This window comes from Gasterosteus aculeatus, chromosome 7 (assembly GCF_964276395.1).
Source record: "Gasterosteus aculeatus chromosome 7, fGasAcu3.hap1.1, whole genome shotgun sequence".
In the NCBI taxonomy this organism is placed as follows: domain Eukaryota; kingdom Metazoa; phylum Chordata; class Actinopteri; order Perciformes; family Gasterosteidae; genus Gasterosteus; species Gasterosteus aculeatus.
The window spans coordinates 21,270,531-21,285,361 of record NC_135694.1 but is presented as its reverse complement, the minus strand read 5'-3'; the positions used below and the strand labels follow the sequence as shown (position 1 = coordinate 21,285,361).

The following is a 14,831-nucleotide window of genomic DNA, read 5'->3' as shown; positions in this document are numbered from 1 at the left end:
ATTGTGTATATTCGTTACTTTTGAATGCTAATACGGGCTGAGGTTTTAACTTTCTTCACCTATCGAGGGCCATTGATATCAGCATTGTCACGCAGGGTATAATCAGGATTAGGCTTTGGTCTATGTAAATCTTATGTCTATCTTTAAACACATTAGATTGATTGTGCCAACTCTGCCCTCTTGTGGGCAATGGTTGATATAATAATTACGTTACTATTGTTATTTCAAATGACTGTAGGGTTTGGAAACTATTTTTGTCATGGACCTATGGAAAACGTGCTCCTTTTTGCCTTGGTTAAATTCCATTTAAAATATCCAATTTCCAGTGTATTTGTTGAGCATCCTTTCGCCTGCAGGCCACCGTGTGATCCCCATTACTTTGTTTCAAAAGTCATATTTAATAGGGAACTCACTAAATTCAATGAAAAATTAATAAAACGTAAGTTGACTTTGTACGATCAGTCCACAATTAGTTTTCAATAAAGATCTTTGAAAATAAATAATCCCAAAATCACACAAAAAGGGAATATAAATATTTGATCATTGTGCATGTCAAAATGCAAGAGAATGGCAACAAGGTGGATGAAGGAACTATTCCCTAAAATTAGAGGAGTTTCATGCTATGATCATGCAAGCCACAGACAATGAATATTTACATGTTTTTTAATCAAAGGTTTGAAAGTGTGATATGGCTTGAAATATGCTCTGGGAGAGAAAACAATGACGCTTATTATAAATATACATACACCAAAAGCTTAATCTGACTGAAAGGGTTTTAAAAATGCAGATATTGCAGACACGACAGGCTGCTTTTAGTCACAAGTAACCTTGATGCGTTCAGGAAGTTGTGAGAAATGTGAGCAAGATTGATACACGGACAATAATCATGTCTTTGAAGGAGGGAATATATTTAACCTATAAGAGTGTCTCTCCAAATACTACATGTAACCAATGCCAAACAATGATTCGATTAGGGCTTTTTGCTTACAGCACAGGGGGAATTGACGATGAAGAACGATCAAAGCCAAAATGCTGAATGACTCCATAATTTATTATATTTTAGGAATATATATATATATATATATATATATATATATATATATATATATATATATATATATATATATAAAGGAAAGATAGTTAGAAAATCCCACTTAAAAGCCTGTTTGTATGAATAGCATAGATTGTAGTTGTAAATGTGATGAAATCAATTCATCATGAATGTAATGAATGAAATGCAGATGTTCAGCCATGGCATGGATATTACCTAATAGGTCATTTTAGTTTACAAGTTATTAAAAACAAAAGATTGACGTATTTAATCTAGCAGTAATTCTAGAAATCCTGCATTTTTGGAAGTACAATGGATTAAACATTTCATCCTGTGCAACATTTATTCCGTCAGGTCCATTGTTTTGTGGACGCTGCACTTTTTTGCCCCTCCTCTTTCCACGTGATGATGATTGACGTCTGGTCCAGCTGCTGTTGACTGTTGTAAGTGAAATTGAATTGTTCTACGTTACTATGATAATGAATATAACCAGCTAATACCCTTCAGGATCATTATTATCCACATTTCCTGTTATTAGGCCAGACAATCCAAATTTTACAGCTGTAACCGTACATTCTACACAATATTAAAAAAAGTTACAAAAATATAATTCCAAGATACACAATAGTATAAATAAAGCAATAATCCACACTGCCCTGCAAGACACACGGTCTGTTCAGACACGGCAACCAGATCCTACCTTGTGCAAATAACATGGAAATAATCAATTCTTCTCTCTCCTGACAACGTAGTATGTTGTTCACTACTCTGGGTGCCGTCACGCCTGGCTTCCCATCTCCCAGTTCATTGCAGTAAAGTCCATGTCTGTGAGCGTGACGCTGAACGGGGCATCCACCCTCTCGGGCTCCATGGGCTCCACTACTCTGTTGGCGTTGTTCAGGTTGTTTACCCTCCAGGAATTCAGAGGTTTTATCGATTTCTGGAAACGCTGCAAAAGAGATCCAAGAGACAGTCGTTAAGCCTCCTGCGCAGGTAATTTCATCTCCCTGTGTTGCACTGCGCGATCAAACGAGTACGGCACTCGCAGTCCCAGCTCTACACAGGGACACAAAGACTTTGTTCTGATGCTGACCTCTTTCAGTGTTCCGGTCTCCTTGCTGATGGCCACGATGGCCCAAATGAGGATCTGGAGGCAGCAGGTTGCAGCCATGCACACGCCCAACGCTTTACCCCACCGTGGATACACGTAGGAGCCGTAGTGGAGTGATGTGTTGTACATCTCAAGGAAGATGTAGGTCAGGATGAACTAGGCACAGGGTGAGAAGAGGAATGGGTCATACAAACAAAAAAGCCACAATGGTGGCAGGAGAATGAATGAAAAGGCTAGCGGAGAAAGGCTAGTAGAGGGAGGGGGTGAGAGGGGGGGGGGGGGGGGGGGCAGATTGAATGTCCGTTCCTCCTTTTGAATTATTCACAACTACTGTGGAGATTCCAGCACAGTTAGTTTCCTTTCACAGCAGTGATGTTAAGTTTTCTTCCGCTGGAATATTTGCACAGCATTTGGTAATGAGTTATCATTTTTTGTTCTCACTTAGTTTAATAGAAACTCTTTAGTTATTTAATGGGATATTTTACGGTAAGAGAAACAATATGGTACATTTAAAGGTTGCATTGCTGTAAATGGTAAACCGGCGTCTGCAGTAAGAGAAAAAATACAGGTGGTTTGTGCAGCTGTTGCAAACCTGCCATACTGTCATTAGAATATGAGCTTGATATGGTTACAAATGCTTTTAATTTTGTGTATTTTAGAAAACACAATGTGGCAACTGAATTCATGGAAGTTTATTGGAAAAATTCTGAAAAGCATGTGATACTGACGACGGATAACCACGTCACATTGTTCTAGGATCTACTAACTCACCAGCAGGAGAAACGGAGTGAAGAAAACCCAGCATGCTTTGAAGTAAATCAGCACTTTGAGGCACCAGGCAGGGCAGGGGCAGACCATGTCAATAATGTCCTGACAAAACTGATTGACTCCTAACAGAAATGGTGAATAAAGGTTTTGCGTTAGGAACTCTGGAAAATATCATTAGGACAACACAGCATGTGTTCAATGTGATAACAAAATGGTACAAACAATAACAAAAACATCACATTGTCACCAGAAGGGAAAAATTATGACTATTCGTATCTGTTCCAAAATGTAATACGTTCTTCTTTAGGCCATGCTGTACCCTTCCAACATGTTCATTAAAATCTAGCCAGTAGTTGTATTTTTTTAACAATTGTTGAAAAGCAAGCCGAAGACCTAACATAACCTTCTTGGCGGAGGTACACTTATGTGATTAGTATCAGTTAAAACAGTGCTGAGTATCTAACTCATACAGAGCAATGATGTGGCGTTAGGGGAGTTTGATGGGAAGGTTAAGGGTGTGCGAAGAGCTACCGTAGAAGAAGGAGATGCCAATGCACATGAAGAGGGTGATGATGATGAGGCCGAAACTAGTGCTGAAGGAGTCAATGAGAGTGAACCAATAAATCCCTCCCTGTGAAGACACAGACGGCAAAGGGGGATTTCAGATGGGTTAAAGAGGCATTTTCAGCCTCAAGCATCACATATTACAGCGTAACGCACTCACATTAGTCACCAACAGGAGACCCATTAAGTAGAAGCTGAAACACAGAGCGCCCAGGAAGAGAGACTTGTGCAGCGTGTTGGTTCTGAGGTGCGGAAACTCATCCAGCACGGCCGCAGTGATGCCCTCCATGTTGCCAAACTGTGAAACAGCAGAGCAGAAGGTATCAATCATACGGAGACTCGTGCAGCTTTATTTCTGATGATGGCTTTACGCTAACGTGACATGCGGTCTTACCAGTGTGTCGATCCCCAGCATAAAGAGCATGAGGAAGAACAAAATGGACCAGAATGCAGATCCTGGCAGCAGAGCAAGGGCCTCTGGGTAGGCAACGAAGGCCAACCCCGGACCTGACAGCAATAGTTATTCATCGGGGTCAAGAAGGCAATATATACGTACACAAATGTGGAATACAAAATGCATTCAATTATTTGTAGTAATTAGGTTAAAATGTGGAGTTGCTCTGTAATTGAGGCCATTTTACACAAAGAAATGGAGCATGTGAAGACAAATTGGAAACATTTCAATCTTATTTTCAGATTCGGAAGTGCAGTTATGTTTCAGATTTTGTTCAAAATGCCTAATTGTGTCGGTCTGGAAAGTCCAGAATAAAGATGGTATGTTGAACAAAATTAGTAAATTTGCTACCTGAATCTGCCACCTCCCCGACAGGCACCCCCTTCTTCCACGCCATGTGACCCAGGATTGAGAATATAGCAAATCCTGCAAAGAAACTAGTGCAGCAGTTTCCTCCGGTGATAATCAAAGTGTCTCTGAAACCAAAAGGAGCACAAATAAGAGACGGAACTCATCACTGACGCTACCACGGAGCAGATGGTCCATCAGGGTACAAACCTGATGACATTGTTGTCAAACTTGTTGTAAGATGCCATAGAAAGCAGCCCTCCGACGCCGATACCTAAGGAGTAAAATACCTGTGATGCCGCGTCATTCCACACCTGCGGTAAATCCGACAGAAACAGGCGTTAAAATATCGTTCTCTACGAAGCGGCAACAAACAGACCGCCGGGCCTCGTGTGCTCGTCTACCATCCCGGGTACCTGTGCATTGGCTAATCGGCTCCAGTCGGGTGTGAGGTAGAAGGCGATGCCCTGGAGGGAGCCCTCCAGTGTAGCACCTCTGATGATCAAAACAATGAGCACCAAGTACGGGAAGGTGGCCGTCACGTAAACGACCTGAAAGCACCGATCGGCACAGACGCATTAGACACGACACGGCAGCAAAGATTGGGCCCGTTGGTGTGTGTGTGTGTGTGTGTGTGTGCTTTGTCGCATGCGGACAATCACAACTTTGTGTTGGCTCACCTTGCCAGAGCTGCGGATGCCCTTGAGTATACACAGGAAGATGATGATCCAGGCGGCCAGGAGGCACAGAGCCAGGGGCCACCGGACGGGGCCCGGGTCGTGGAGGCCCTCACTGTATGCTACACCCAGCACTCGCTCACTACAAGACACGCAGGTCAGGCAAAAGCATGTAAAACAGCAGACCCCTCACCATACCTGCTGCCACGATTTAAAATGCACGGGGGCCGGTCATTAAGCTGGATTCATTAATAACTGAGTGTCAGTGAAAGCATCAGTCGTAGCACTCTACATTACTCCATTACGTGGCAGGTGTCAACATATGTATTCATTAACAGTCAGTCCGTCATTAGAAGCGTTGGTGTATTTAATCTGATCGGACGGTCCTCTAGTGCCACACAATTAATTTGAGATGTTCTGCCAACACAGAGGTTGTTTCTGTTCTCTTTGTGCTGCTTAACTTTTCTCAGTTCAATTTAATTAACTTTAGTGCAAGTCAGTTTATTTAATTTAACCAATCCCCAACGGGGCCATTAAAAAGTATTCACAGCAGAGCACACAAACCTCAAATTAGTATGTCAAAGAGCCACTGTGGCAGCAACATGTATTCAGAGACCTGATTATCTGGGACTCTTGTAAATATTACCAACCTGCAACTGTTGCTTTAAAACATTAGCATTTATATTTATAATATGCGGGTAATTTTTTTTAAAACAGAGAAGAGGCTTCTTCACAAATAAAAACTTACTTCCAGAATTTTTCTGTGGGACTGAGGCCTTCACCAGTGGAGCTATTACCAGCAGTGCCGTTTCCACAGAGACCCACGTTGGCCGGAGCGTCACAGGACCAGGGCAGAGGGCTCTGGAACGAGCTGCCCAGGTAGTAAAACGTCCACGCTATAATGACGTTATAGTATAGACACACCAGGGTGGACACACAGAGCATCCCAATGCCGATACCTACGGGATGAGACACAAGCCTTCAGCCTCTCAGAGAAACACTGGATATACATTACTGGTAAGGATATCGTTCAAGATGGCTTATTTTAGAATAAAGTGGCAGCAGAAACTACTTTCATAGTTTCATAAACACCTCAGAGTGCATCACTCTTTCCATTCCAAAAAAATCTATTCTGAGTTGCAACTGTTCCATAACATGTTACACTGTCTTGCTAATTATATTGAGCCAACACCCTGGTGAGCCCATCCCTAAAAGGCTTAAAGGCGGAGTCGCTGAATTACAGTGCCTGTAAGTGGAGGAACAATGGGAGCAACAGCATAATGATACAGGAGGCCTGTTACCTTTGAGCAGAGGGCAGCATTTCCACACCGTGATGGGGCCGGCTGCTCCGTACTGGCCTAAACTCAGCTCCATGAGGAACAGGGGAACACCCGTGACAAACAGCATAATGAAGTAGGGGATAAGAAAAACACCTGTGAGGAATACAAACATTTGCCAGGTTGAGGAATCGTGGGGCTGTTTTACGCAGCAACATGCAGACGGTCTGAGGAGGCAGGTTAACTAACACACTTTACGGCTAAGTGGCCAATAATACTCAGCTTTACCGGAATTCAAGAGGAAAAATGACCCTTTATTAGTGCCGTAGGGAATTATTCTCTGCATTTAACGTATCCCACACGGTAGAGCAGTGTGCTGCCGTAAAGGCTCCCAGGGGGCAGTTAGGTGTCCTGCTCAGGGACACTTTACGGGGACACGGAGCACTAACCACTGCAGTTACTGGCACACCCTCTCTACTCCATGCGCCACGGTCGCTCCAAGCTCCGACACGTTTGATTTCAGACCCTTTGTCTGGTGCGTAATCAAGGAAAACCCTTAGGATTAGCCGTTGGTTTTGGGCTCCGGCTCCCGGCACTGAAGGCTGCGGTGGAGAGCTCCAGGCCGAGCGTGGAAAGTTTGCCATCCCGATTGGGAGGACAGCTCACACCCAGGGTTACGGCGGACGGGGGCCTCTTGCCCAAACGGGTGTGACAAATCGTAACGGACGTATGGTACGCGCAGGCATTTAAAGCATTCGAGTCCTCAGAGGGCAGCGAAGGAGCTTGCAGGCCGCTCACCTCCTCCGTTGCGATAACAAAGGTACGGGAACCGCCACACGTTGGCCAGGCCCACGCAGTATCCCATGCAGGAGAGCAGGAACTCGTACTTCCCTCCCCACTGCTCCCTGGGGATGACGGCAGCTGGAGCAGGACTCGGGGCTCTGGAGTCCCACTGGGGCGAAGGCGTAGCAGGGGAATTGCTGCCATTTTGAGTGACAGTGTGCCCGTTCCAGTGGTGTGAATTCTAGAGTAAATAAAAAAAAAATCATATTTTATAAAGAACATTAATAAAGAAATTGAATATATTTCTAATATGTGAATATTTGATTATATTAACCAAGCGGCAGAAAATAAACCAATGACTATTCTAATGATTAATCATTGTTTGAGTTCAAGTGAATCCAACGTTCACTGGTTACAATGTAAATACGACAGCTTTACGCAGTCAAAATAACCTTTCTGAGTGTAATTTGTGACTCGGTGGTGTTTGGAACTCGGTTGGTGGTAGATTGACCTCCAAAAGGATTAGAACTGACCCAGTACTTTAAATAGTGTGTGCAGCTCTTTAATTTGAACAGTAAAATAATCTCTTTGCAAGGTTTACCCCGTCTGTTTATCTAACTTATGAAGTGATGAAACACTCAGCTAGATCACGTCTTCCTCTTCCTCCCCACAGGTTGTCCATTTCTAGAGAAGAGAGGAACTGTTTTCTCACGGCAGGTCTCGGGAGAGGAAGTTTGACCAAGATAAACACAGGACTTCTGCTTTATGGACATTTACAGTCATTGTCAATTATCTAAAAGATAAATAGTTCCTGAATTACTTCAATGACACAAAGACAACAGCCATTTCAGTGAAAATATGCATTTGTTGTGACGTCTCTAGAAAGACGTCACCACGAATACCCATTTGTCACATGCACAAAGAGGATATTTCAACATGTATGACACATGGAGGCATAGATACGTCAAAGTAAGACACAGGAAGTTAGGAAATTACAAAAGAGCAATTGAAGATCTGTCCAATCAGCCAATCACATAGCCGCAAATCAATGCATTGAGGCACGTAGACGTGATCAAGACAACTTGCTGAGTTTCAAACCGAGCATCAGATCTGAGAGGGGATCTGAGAAACTTTGGTTGTTGGTGGCAGACGGGCTGGTCTGAGTACGTCGCAGACTGCTGATCTACTGGGATTTTCACACACAACCATCTCTAGGGTTTACAGAGAATGGGACGAGAAAGAAAATATTCAGTGAGCAGAAGTTGTGTGGATAAAAATACCGTGTTGATGTGAGAGGTCAGAGAAAACGGGCAGAGCGGTTTGAGATGATAGAAAGGCAGTAACTAAGCAGAATAGCATCTCTGAACGCACGTGGAACCTTGAAGAAGACGTCTACAGCAGCAGGAGACCAGACCGTCAGCCAAGAACAGGAAACTAGACTCGCTCAAGCTCACCAAAACTGGACAATAGAAGATTGGAAAAGCGTTGCCTGTCCGATGAGTCAGTGACTGGTTTGCTGCGACATTCAGATGGTCGGGTCAAAGTTTGGCGTAAACAACATGAAAGCACGGATCCTGCCTGCGTTGTATTAATGGTTCAGGCTGGTGGTGGCGGTGGTGTAATGTGTGGGTGAGATATTATCTCGCCACACTTCGGGCCCCTCAGTAATTCAGCATTGTTTAAATTCTGTAGGCTACTTGAGTATTGTTGCTGACCATGTCCATCCCTTTATGACCACAGTGGACCATCTTCTGACGGCTACGTCCAGCAGGATGAGGCACCATGTCACAAAGCTCATATCATCTCAAACTGGGTCCTTGAACATGACAACGAGTTCACTGTACTCCAATGGCCTCCAGTCATAACATCTCAATCAAATAGAGCCTTTGGGATGTTGTGGAACGGTAGATTTGCATCGTAGGTTACCCATTAAAATGGCCGGTGAGTGCACAGCTTACAAAACATAGACATATTCATATATTTAACCCATTTCAGAAGTTGCAAATATGTCATTAGTATTAATGCTTGAAAAACAACAGCAATCATCATCATCTTGAACAGAGATGCACCAATATCAGCTGACTGCCTCCAATAACTAGATTATTATCTGTGACAGTGGGGCCAACGAATATAACTAAACTGTTTGAATAATACAGCTCATTCACTGGAATATAAATAATTGATTGAGTTTTGACCACTTTGTTGAAGCATTTAAACGGTTCACCCGGACTCCTGTTACTGCTGAAGCTTTTACCATCAACAATTACTTACTTCAATAGTAAATACACTTTTATAAAATAATGTAGCAAATAACCAATACATTAAGAAAGCAATGTTTACGTCAAGCTTGTTGGTTGCTGTTTTCTTTCTGATCGGCATCAAACATGTAAATGGCACAAAGCTCGGGGGAAAACTCAAACCGAGATCATCGGACTACGACGAGATCCCTCGCATCGATACGCGAGGACCGCGAGCACGTCTGCCGCTCACGCGGTGGATCCCACCCGCCTGCAGTGAGACGCGAAAGGTGAGACCGACGTGGACGGACAGGTTGAGCTGCTCCATCGACATCACGTCACCTGCCCTTCCGCGAGCAGCAACTTTCCCCTCTTCGCGTTGACTCCCACTATTGGAGCCCAAAGAGTTCAGCACGAGGGCAGTCTCTTCACATACACGCAGGGAGGGGACACGGGACCTGGTTGGGGGGACATTCTGCATCACCACGGCTCTTACCTGCGCTGGGGTCGCTGTCGCTGCATCGGGGTTCCCGAGCGCTGCTTTGCCGTGGACGTCCTGCATTTCCTCCCCCTCCTCACCCCACCCTCCCTCCCTCTCTCTCTCTCTGGCCCCCTGCCTCACCGCCGGCACGGGCGTCACTTCACCGGTTCAATTGACCACTCATCGACCCCCCCGTCTCCTTGTTTTTGGTAAACCAGGAAATGTCCAACTCGGAAGAAGCGCACCGCGATGCTGTAAGTGTTAAGTTAACAGTTTGAGAAGCTCGACCGGTCGGTGATGACGACATGAGGAAGCGGCCCAGGGGGCGGAGATGACACAGGAGGCACCTCCCCCTTCACCTGCTGGGCTTTGTGTGAGATGACGTCAGAGTTGAGTCATAGAAGGTAGGTCCTCCGGGGGCGCGAGACACTTCATAACAATTCATGAACTGTCGGCCACCGACTTCCGGTTCTTTTGAAACAATGTATCCGAATAATACATTTTATCATGAAAGAATAAGTGTCGTGTTTTATTATACGATAAAAGTGGGCAATAGTATGACATCTGTATGAACGCTGGGTGACACCAGCAACTGAATGGATAACATTATTAGGTGTAATGTTCATTTAGAAAAATGACTACTTTTTAGGCAGAACCAGGTCATGATCATGATGTATTTTTAAACGCTTGAGACAATTTATATCATCATTAGATAATGCTATAAATAATGTATTTATCTTTTTGGCTTCTGAATATTAAACGTAGTATATTGATGAATATCAGTCTGAAAAGCCAGACATGAACTCTATAGAAATTACATCCTAAATGACATTCTACAGTAAATTCATGCTAATGTCCTGACAGTCAGTAAATGTCAGTGGATTCAATATAACTATATACGTTCATAGTATATGGTTACACAGTTACTGTTAACAAAACAGAAACTTCTGCTTAATGGGGTGTGGACGAGAAAGAAGGAGAATTATAGGTTTCACATAGCTGTAAAGGTAAAAATGCAAAATCTTGTGTTAATCTGCCTGTGTGTGTGTGTGAGAGACAGAGAGAGACACACACACACACACACACACACACACACACACACAAAGAGAGAGAGAAAGCGGGGAACATTTCTGATCACACTTCTCAGTACTTCCTTGGGTGTAATGCGGGCGTGAGGTCGGCTCCCGTTTGAAAACAGTCAAACACAGAAAATAGCACAAAGCCAAAGAAACAACTACACAGCGAAAAGCTATTGACACAAACACGTACATAAAATGATGACGTAAGGAGAAGGAGAAAACACGTCTTTGTACCAATTAACATAAACAAGGCAACATTTTACACGGATAAACATAAATAATATAAATATAAATAGCCTGTTGGCCACAGTAGTTTTGAAGGTGTGATGCTGTGACTCTTTTTCTTTCTCGGGTGCAACTCGTGGACTCTTTAATCCACATAAGCTCCTGATGCTTCTCTAAAGCCATGCAATCTGTTAGTTGACCAGACTTAACAACCCTACTCAAGAAAACTGGGTTGATAGCGTTCTGAAGCCACACTGTCGCTGGTCTGAAGAGAAAAATAACCTTTGGATGTTTCACACTGTCGACGGTGAGGATTTAGCCCGATTTGATCCGATCCTAGTTTGGCCCCAGCCGGCATTCTCACTGTGGAGGAGAGAGGTGGGATAAAAATAGCTGGACTAGAGCTTGAAGAAGTCAGAAGAGGATTTAATCTATAGAAAAAAAATGGATCTCCAAAACCAATTGTCAAGCGATTGGAGCCCGTATTTTTACAATCTGCAACTATTGCGCTTTAACACAAGGTCAAACCAGGAGGGGAATCCAGATCCGTACTGCAGCGCGTGGAAGGACGCTGAGCAAGCCAAGGCCAAGAGCTGTAACAATCGCTCCTTTGCCATGGAAGCTAGAATAAGACTCAATAACTTGAAGTCAGGGTGTAATTCACCCGTGCCCTCCCGGGCCACAGACGGGCTGTTGTACAACTATAATTTTGTAGAAGACCTCTGGGATCGGGAAGAGTTAGCAGAGGAAGAGTCGGCTTTGGACTCGGTGGAGCTCCTTGATGTAGAGGACGATGTGCGGGATGAGGAGAGCTGGTAAGTGGCATCAGATCCAAAGAAATGACGTGTCACAGTGGGACTTTGCCTGCAAAGAAGAATTTATTTCTTATTTAAGTATGAGTGGGATAATGTTTTAAAATTGTAACATTTTCGTATTACTCTACGAGAGACGTTCAGGGGCTCTTGTTAACGGGTCAGTTGTTAACGTGAGAGTAGATCTCACGCAGGTATTCTTCACAGGTTATATGAGTCTCCAAAGAAGCAGGAGTTTGTGGAGAGAGGCGAGTCCGCCCTCAGATGGTGTCGACGCGTCCTGGATAACCGAAGTCCTGAGATGGAGGCGGCCTGTCGCTCACTTATGAATAGGCTGGATCAAAGTAAGCGAGCAGCACAAACTCACTCCCACAGTCTTCTAAGTGTGATTATTTTATCATCTCTGTCTTGTCAGGATCAAGCAGCCATTTCTACAGAGGTGCTTCGGTTTTACATCACAATGTGAGCCGCTTTACGGACAAAACATCTGTCAGCTCAACCCACAACATCTGTGAGAGTCCAGGTGAAGTGATAATGCAATTTTACTCCACTCCATGCAGAAATGTACACGTTTAATATCATATTTAATAACACATATTGATATTTATCAATGCCCACAGATGTGAGCCTCTCCCGTGGCTCCGTAACCACAAGCTACAGACTGCAGGACATCACAGACGTCCACATGATAGCTCGTCTACAGGAAGCCAGTGGGTACAAAAGAAGGTTTTCAATGATCACACTTAAATGTACTTAGTGAAAGTTGGATAAAAAGTGGTCCATATTTTTCAGGTTTAAGACAGGACTATGTTTCGATGCCAGCTTGGAGGAGCTCAGAGTACTCTGGGATGCTTCCGTCTTATTTGAACAACACCGTTGAAAGTTCTGGGGACTTAAATCTCCGAAACAAAACTGAAGCTTCATCTTCTTCTCGTCGGCCACCTGGTGCGTCGCCACGGAGCTGTTCCCCTCGCCAGTCACCAACATCTGGAGCTCAGCAGGGTTGTGAAAGTCCAAAACTGGCCCGACTTCCCCAGCAAGTCACCCAATTCAAGCTGCTGAAACTCGCTCAGAATCAAGGTCCACAGCAGTTCCTCTACATTATCTAGTTTCTGCTGTGACAGCTACACATTTAGAATATATTTACATTAGCAGCATACCAACAGTTAGCAGTTTTACCTAAATGTGTGCGTGTGTGTGAACTAGACATGACCCTGTCGTGTTCTGCAGCGGCGTCACCGGGCAGGACCAGGTGGCCTCTGGGTACCAGCCTCCGCTCCCTGCAGGCCGTGAGGAACAGCAGAAGCCTGGACACTGATGACTGCCACCTCGCTAACCCCATCGCGTACCCACCATCAGGTCTGTTCACTCCCATTAGAGAATACCAAGATAATCGCAGTTAGAATTCCTTATAGGTGCTATGTGCAAGAAGTGAAAATGTGGTCCTGCATTTTTTTTCTCAGTTGCACCATCTTGCCGATCTCCGTCCCGTTCTGCAGCGCCCGTGAAGCACAACAGGCGGTTGCACTCAGTGAGAGAATCCTCAGACGGGTCGGGGGCGGCGCTGAGGTCTCAGTCTCTCAGCCCCTGCAGGATTCCGACCCCCGCCAAGGGGCACCGGCCTGATCACAGACGCGTTTTTGCATCACCGAACCGGTCGACCAGCGTAGCTCGGGGCAGAAATGTTCCTTTCACTTGGAGATGAAATGTTCACAGTGACTTTATAATGAGGTAGAAATAAAACATTAAGACTTTCCTGTCATATTCACATGCTGCATGATCATAAACATAGCTTTAGGTTGTGATTAATGTCTTTATCAGAATTGTTAATAGTGGGCATGTTCCTCTGGGTGAAGGCCATCTTTTGGGCTGGGATCAGAATCTTCATTAGTTGAAACCAATTGCAGATTACGACCCAAGAATGTGTAGCTGTGGGCATCATGTGGCAGATCCAGCAGGTCTGTAATTGATCAAGAACACCTGCAACAGTGTTGGAACAAAAAGTATTGTTAACTATTCTAAAGGTGAGGAATGTAAAGATGTCAGAAGCTCTTTGTGTGTTGTGGAGATAATTCCACCCATCAGTGCTCAGATTATCCGTATGTACAGTGCAGGACACGAGTACATGAGAACTACAAAGTTTAGTAAGTTTAGCTTAAAGGTCACTCTGGCAGATAAAAATGCTGTTGTGAATGTGTAAGTTTGCTCAAACCTCACTCGAGTGCGGTGGATTACTAAACAGGGTGTTGTCAGTACAGGAAGTTTGCAGTTTGGCATAATGTACGAGGAACCAAACAGGTGACAGGAAGCGTCTTGTCTACCAAGAAATAGGTGTGAGTTGGTTTCTTTTTAATGCATACTGTGTCATGGGTTGATGTGAAATGATGTTTACTTTGCGTTAGTCTAAAACCTTTCTTTGACTCGCATCAAATCCATCAAAAGTCTGTATTTGTTGAGCTGTCCTTGATCTCTAGTCTGCTATTTGTGCCTGAATGAGAAACATTGACATGCCACACAAAAGAAATGTTCAGTGATGTCACTGTACGGCACGTTTATCCGGTGGCTTAGCTCAACATCTTCTAACTTTAGATCCTCAGATGTGGTCGGCGCAGAATGCGCGGGACTTCATTTAAGAGTCTGTTCACCAGCAGAGCAGCTTGGTGTCGCCATTGATAACCTTTGTACCGTACACCAGTGCTGTGAAGCCATGTCAGAATATCTGCCCTGATTTATTAACCAAATAGGCCACCCGGTCAGGTTTTTACCACTAATCGTATAAGTTTCATCTCTTACCTCAACTGCACACTAAGCATGTGTCGGTCACATAAGAGTTGTTGAGACACTCAATATATGCAACTCAACAAATTCTCCCCCGACATCGTGAAGTGCTTTAATGTTTTAGTAAACTTATTGTGTCACTAGTGGTGAATCTCAACAGAGAAATAAAACATGTTTTATGAAACT

General features: G+C 44.2%; 2 protein-coding genes across 4 annotated transcripts; one reads left to right on the top strand and one right to left on the bottom strand.

The window, feature by feature from the left end:
- Positions 1–645: 645 nt before the first annotated feature.
- Positions 646–10,086, bottom strand: slc6a7 (solute carrier family 6 member 7). Its single transcript, XM_078105130.1, has 14 exons — positions 9,767–10,086; positions 7,049–7,274; positions 6,275–6,406; positions 5,722–5,932; positions 4,977–5,115; positions 4,713–4,847; positions 4,507–4,610; positions 4,300–4,424; positions 3,889–4,001; positions 3,655–3,792; positions 3,462–3,561; positions 2,934–3,052; positions 2,145–2,318; positions 646–2,000 (listed from the first exon to the last, which is right to left on the bottom strand). The coding sequence occupies exons 1-14, from the start codon at positions 9,830–9,832 to the stop codon at positions 1,830–1,832; spliced, it is 1,953 nt and encodes a 650-aa protein (XP_077961256.1). The 5' UTR covers positions 9,833–10,086; the 3' UTR covers positions 646–1,829.
- Positions 9,990–14,829, top strand: LOC120821722 (SLAIN motif-containing protein-like). 3 transcript variants are annotated; one of them, XM_078105133.1, is made up of 7 exons: positions 9,990–10,155; positions 12,075–12,211; positions 12,283–12,390; positions 12,488–12,577; positions 12,660–12,947; positions 13,074–13,226; positions 13,331–14,829. In XM_078105133.1, the coding sequence occupies exons 1-7, from the start codon at positions 10,130–10,132 to the stop codon at positions 13,570–13,572; spliced, it is 1,044 nt and encodes a 347-aa protein (XP_077961259.1). In that variant the 5' UTR covers positions 9,990–10,129; the 3' UTR covers positions 13,573–14,829. The 3 variants fall into 3 exon arrangements, with proteins under 3 accessions (XP_077961259.1, XP_040036594.2, XP_077961258.1); XM_040180660.2 differs by lacking the exon at positions 9,990–10,155 and adding an exon at positions 11,237–11,870 and having other exon boundaries at positions 13,098–13,226; XM_078105132.1 differs by lacking the exon at positions 9,990–10,155 and adding an exon at positions 11,352–11,870.
- Positions 14,830–14,831: the final 2 nt, after the last annotated feature.